The following is a 6497-nucleotide window of genomic DNA, read 5'->3' on the forward strand; positions in this document are numbered from 1 at the left end:
CTTAGGGGGCGGGCTGATCACTGTTGGATCTTAGGTGGCGGGCTGATCACTGTTGGATCTTAGGTGGCGGGCTGATCATTGTTGGATCTTAGGGGGCGGGCTGATCATTGTTGGATCGTAGGGGGCGGGCTGATCACTGTTGGATCGTAGGGGGCGGGCTGATCACTGTTGGATCGTAGGGGGCGGGCTGATCACTGTTGGATCGTAGGGGGCGAGATGATCACTGTTGGATCTTAGGGGGCGGGCTGATCATTGTTGGATCATAGGGGGCGAGCTGATCACTGTTGGATCATAGGGGGCGAGCTGATCACTGTTGGATCGTAGGGGGCGAGCTGATCACTGTTGGATCGTAGGGGGCATGCTGGAGTACACATTTGTTGATGAGTGAGGATAGGTAGTGGGGAAATAAGTTGGTGAGGGCTTTGTAGGTCAGGGTGAGAATTTTGAATTTGATTCTGCTGTGAATGGGGAGCTAGTGAAGGGACTCAGAGAGTTGCAGCAGATTCGGAGGGACAGGAAAGGTGGATTACAATGGCAGAGGCATTTCGGATGGATTAAAGGTGGGAGAGACAGGAAGGCCAGTTGGCCAGTTATTGCAGTGGTTAAGTCAGGTAATTACAAGGGAATGGATAAGTTGCTTAGGGGGGTCAGCTCTCAGAAACATCAAAAATATTGCATAGATGATTGTGGCAGGATGAAGAAAGCAATTGGATGTGGGGCATGAATGACAGATTGGAATCAAGTGCAACTCCGAGGTAGCGGACTTGGGATAATGGGTAGACGGCAATAGAAAAATCAGAATTCAGATTAAAGCGAGAGGGGGGATTAGCAGGAACTCAAGCTTGGACATGTTACTCTTTAGGTGGTAAGAGGCCATTTAGGAAGAAATGCCAGATAAGCAGTCAATTTTAAACATATTTGTCTACCCTTTCATTAGAGTATGTAATATGTTTTCATTATGATCTTGTAAAACCCCATAAATGTGGTTAAAGGGACAGTCTACACCATAATTTTTGTTGTTTTAAAAGATAGATAATCCCTTTATTACCCATTCCCCAGTTTTGCATAACCAACACAGTTATATTAATATACTTTTTACCTCTGTGATTACCTTGTATCTAAGCTTCTGCAGACTGCCCCCTTATTTCAGATCTTTTGACAAACTTGCATTTTAGCCAATCAGTGCTGACTCCACATGCTTGAGCACAATGTTATCTATATGACACACATGAACACCCTCTAGTTGTGAAAAACTGCCAAAATGCATTCATATAAGAGGCGGCCTTCAAGGTCTAAGAAATTAGCATATGAATCTCCCATGTTTAGCTTTCAAATAAGAATACCAAGAGAACAAAGCAAAATTTGTGATAAAAGTAAATTGGAAAGTTGTTTAAAATTACATGCCCTATCTAAATCATGAAAGTTTATTTTGGACTAGACTGTCCCTTTAAAGACATAGGTAAAGTCTCACAACCATTGCAGCTCCTGGGTAGAAAATGTATAAGAGTCAATCAGGAGAAACGCTCACATTTACCTGCCAATCACTGTTCCTATCTTGTTTAATAGCTGCAATGCTTGATAATCGGCACTTTGAGGGGTTAAGAACATATATTGAGTAGGATAAGCTATGCAACAACAAATTATAGAATGTACTATAAAAATGTATGGATTTATCAAGCTGCAGCACAAACTTAATAGTCCCAATTCCAGTGAGTTAAACATAGAAGCCAAAAGAACTGTGGTCTGACTATTTTCAAGGACCCCGACCAATGGCTTTAATCCTTGGGCTGGTATTAAAGAGACACAGAATTACTCAGTCTTTAAAGAGCGGACCAGCTGTGTTTGTTCCTTTTCCAACAAAAAAAAAGAAAGAAAGAAAAAGAAAAACAAATAAAAAGTCACAAGAGAGGTGTTTAAAGAGCAGGATATATCCAAACAGAATTTATTTTCATCAAAGATCTAAGGCTGCACCACATAAACTAGTAATAATCACAGTTCTGCTCCCAACCTGATACAATTTACAAACATCAATTCAACACTCAAATCTAGAAAGAAGTTTATAACTGACTCAAACATCTCATCCTTCAATGACACCAGCAGTTTGCTCAGATCTGTTTCCTTCCTTGCAGATGTAGGGCCAAGCTTCCATCTGGCCCTATTCTGTGCACCTTCTTTCTCCCATATGTCTGACTCCTACCTGATTCTAGGCCACACAGTGTAATCCCTGTGCTTTATAATTAGCTTCCTGTGCGGTCTAGAAGAGCATTGGAACTTTATAAATTCATACAATAATAATAATAAATATCCCAGTATTAGTTCCCTTTCATGCATCATATGATGATTAAACAACTTGCATCTTTCAAAGCTGAATCCCATTAAAGTGTTTTGTTGTTTTATAAGTCCCCGTTATATCTGGCTCTAAAAGAGATTTATGAGTTGTGAATTTATATTCTGGAGCAGAAAGAATGAATAGATATTCAGAAGTGCAATATTTCTGCAGAATAAGACATTTAATAAATATTCTATTCGTATAAAGGAAGGAAACAAAAGTGTGTTTAATAAAGCGCGGATGTGTACGGCACATTCAGTTCCCTGATGCACAGTGCGCACATCTCAGCTCACAAGAATGTCCTCTTTTTAAATCACCATATAATCAGCAGACCACACACTTAGGGAAGCTGATGGGAACAAGAGTTTGATGAAGGGGCTTTAGGGCCTCAGAGAGATATCAAACAATATGTAAATGCATTACTTTGTGCTTACTGAGCGCCAAGGTCATTCAGCATGTGAAAACCAGAATGACTAGACAAGCTACTGTGTAATTTATGGTCACACTTTCCCCTAACAGAATATCATTTTTTTTTTAATAATTCTGTCTTATGTTGTTCCTCTTAGAATTGAGCACTTCACTAATGGAAGCCACTGAATACAAGACTTAAATGTATATCAACAAAAGCCAAATGGGAGCGGTTTTATTTACCAAGACCTGAAAAATGAGCTACCAAGACAATTCCCCAAAAGGACATTATAGTGCACAAAAGTGCATGCTCTAATTTATAAGCAATACTATGTTTTTAAGTCGGCAAATGGGTTAAATACATAGTTAAAGAGCAGCTCAGTTGCTACAGAGAACTGCTGGTCCTGAGCAGATACAGTTGCTGAGACAATCATAATCAGCACACATTTTGTACATTAAAGGGACAGTTTACTCAAAATTTTTCTCCCCTTTAATTTGTTCCCAATGATCCACTTTACCTGCTGGAGTGTATTAAATTGTTTACAAGTAGCTCCTTTACCCTTATATTGGCATTTGAAATTGTTAATTTATCATGTGGTATCCCCACCTATTCTGAAAGTTTGTGGCCGCGCATACCAGCTATAGATAAACTTTTTAAACACAGCCAGCAGAAGAAATTACACTCCCAGTGTGATAAAGCAGAGATAAGGTAATAAAATGTTGATTTTCCATTGTTCTCTCAAAGCATTGGTGATTGTTTTAAGGACAGATATAAGATAAAGAAGCAGGTATATGTGCACAATGTGATACAGTAATGAGATCTGATTATACCTACAAGCTCAACCTATTTTATTAGGCTGTGGCTTCAAAACACAAAATCAGAGCTTTAATATACAGAAATAAACCTTAAAAAGCTAATTTTCATATATTTTTCACTCTGCATTTGGTAAAAAAAGCAATTGCAAACACATTAAGGGAAAAACTATTTTACAGTATACTGTCCCTTTAACATATTAAGGGGTCGATTTATCAAGCTGGGGCGGACAAAGGCGCACATACGCGCCGCAGCTCACCTTTGGTGGGCTGAATTATGCTACTGGAATTCAGCATTGTACAAAAACACAATTTTGTGCAACCTCCTGAAAGGTTAGGGCAGCAGCGGTCTGATGACCGCTGCTTGTTAAATACGGACTGCAGGTTCTCTCGTGAGAACCTGCAGTCGTAGGGGGTCGAAGGCTGCAAAAGCCTTTGATAAATCGACCCCTAAGTGATCATTAAACTAGATTATTTACACAAATATCTTTTTATATAAATAAGGTATTTCCTGTACTCTAGAACCTGTTTATTTTTATTTTTTATTGGAGGCTAATATAAAATTACTATTAAAATAAAGTTCAAAGTGATGCTACAACCCTACATGTAGAACTCCTCATCTCATTGAATACCAATTTATTAGGTACTTAAAAGTCACATGTTGTAAATATATAGCCAGTCAGTACCTAAGTGTACGGTAGAATCCACAAGACTCCACAACATTGGAACAGTTATGAGATCAGATCAACAGAACTGGTACAAAGCCATTCATAAACACATGATGTATACATGGGCTTCCGCAGAACTTTTTCCAAGGGGAAGTGGGAGGGAAGAAGAGAGTTGCTCAGTGACTCAAGTAGGTTCTTACATTTGGATATAAAGAAGAGCAAAAATATGGGAGTGGAGGAATCCCCCCCAGATCCCCATGGATCTATACAACCTTCAAACCACCATAATATCTCTAAGCATTTAAAACTACCAAAATATATTTTAAACAGACATCTTTATGACCTTTTCATTTTAAAATAAAATAAAAAAATAACATGGTTTTACCTGTTGTTGCTTTACACATCGGAGGCATTCTTGTTACTCTGCTGTGTGCCACATAGGTGCTTTGAGATGTGCTGTACTGGGAGCCACTGTCTGAAGAGTTAGAACTGGTATGTGAAAGCCTGTTGTGCTCCTTGTGAGATGACGAGGATCGGTGGTACCAATGCCGTAACTCATCAGATACCACAGTCCTAACAGGGCCCTTTTCATTACCCTCTCTCCCGAGCGATGGAGTCCTTACTATTTGAGAACGGGAAGGTGTTAGTTTTACATGGTCCACACATCATCCCCATACCAGTTTTCTTTGTACATCCCCCCAGCAGTGTAGGAGTTTGATGTTTTGAATTGTGCTTTGACACTGTAGTGCCCTTCTTGATCATTTTCTAGACTCCGCACAACGACAGGAGTTGAGCTCCCTTCAATATACAGAGGGTATTCTTTTATCCTATACTGAGAAGAAGGCTGACTCTGGCTGTGCAGGTAGACACCGTGGTGCCCTGTTCCGTTCCTAGCAGCCAGATTGGGCATGCTCCCTGAATTGGAAGATACCAGGTTTCCATTGGATTTATGTCTATGCCTTTGCCGCTCCCTGGCTTTGGAGGGCGAGTCCTCAGCCAAAGTAGAGTAGTTCGGATTCATCTGAGCTGGGTAGTAGTGCTCAGAACTGGAATGGCTAGTACAAGAAGAACAGTCATCCATTGGATCAGAGCCATTACTGCTTCGAGTCCTTGGGGTGTAAAAATCCGGGCTCCCAGTTTCATTTTCAGAACCCAAAAGCTTTCCTTGTGACTCCAAGCTTGAGCTCCGGTGTCTAAAGTGCTGAACTAAACTGTGCAGCCTGGTGGGGCTGATATCAACTGACCTGCAATAACAAGAAGAAGAAAGACCTGAGAGTCCAGCACAGAAATAATATGAATTTAAACAAACAAAAAACTAATGTAAACATATGGCATCAGTGTTATTTACCTAAAAACTGCACACAAACTTAATTCTTCATTATTGTCATGATTGTATATTACCCATTACCATGCTGTATAGTAATCATTAAAATCACCTCTGTTGTTCAGTTGAACAGTCTCATTCAATAATAGCTCATGAAAATCCAATGTGCTTCTAATTGGTTTTAATAAACTATATACTGATATGTAGAACAGATAGCAACCCCATAAAACAAAGGCGTGATCAAACCCATTGTGTTATATTAACAAGAGAATAAAATAATCAAATTACAAATTCTTACCTTGTGGAATGAACATAATGGGGACTGCGGATCCGCAAGTCCGGGGTGGATGGCATGCTGGACTGGGAGTTCCAGTGAGGGAGGTTCCTAATGGGACTATTCTGTAACGAGTTGCTCCCACCGGCTTCTGAACAGCTTCCTGTGCTGGGAAAACGTTTGTGGCTGCTTTAAAAAATTAAAAATTCAAAATTAAATAAAAAAACATAAAAACCAAAAAGAACTTTTCTAGAATATATAAAAGTTTAAGGTTCATGGGATGATTTAAGTGAACTTTCTGTTTAAAACGTAAGGTATATGAAACCCAAATAATTTTTTCTTTCACGATTCAGATAGAACATACAATTTTAAGCAATTTTCAAATCTACCTCTGTTATCTAATTTGCTTCACTCTCTTGTTATCATTTATTGAAGGAGCAGCAATACACTACTCAGAGCTAACTGAACAAGTGGTAAGCCAATGACAAGAGGTATATACAGTATCTCAGAAAAAAGAGTAAACCCCTCACATTTTTGTAAATATTTTATTATATCTTTTCATGTGACAACACTGAAGAAATTACACTTTGTTACAATGTAAAGTAGTGAGTGTACAACCTGTATAACAGTGTAAATTTGCTGTCCCTTCAAAATAACTCAACACACAGCCATTAAGGTCTA

At 39.2% G+C, this 6497-nt stretch overlaps 1 protein-coding gene across 1 annotated transcript in view; it reads right to left on the reverse strand.

The window, feature by feature from the left end:
* The window catches only part of LOC128644713 (FERM domain-containing protein 4A-like), a gene marked incomplete at its 5' end in the record, with an annotated part of 31945 nt that extends 25940 nt beyond the window's left edge, over window positions 1–6005 (reverse strand). Inside the window, 3 exon segments of the mRNA XM_053697230.1 lie at window positions 4604–4882; window positions 4885–5462; window positions 5841–6005. Coding sequence (XP_053553205.1) covers window positions 4604–4882; window positions 4885–5462; window positions 5841–6005 — 1022 coding nt within the window.
* Window positions 6006–6497: the final 492 nt, after the last annotated feature.

This window comes from Bombina bombina, unplaced genomic scaffold (genome assembly GCF_027579735.1).
Source record: "Bombina bombina isolate aBomBom1 unplaced genomic scaffold, aBomBom1.pri scaffold_653, whole genome shotgun sequence".
NCBI lineage: Eukaryota > Metazoa > Chordata > Amphibia > Anura > Bombinatoridae > Bombina > Bombina bombina.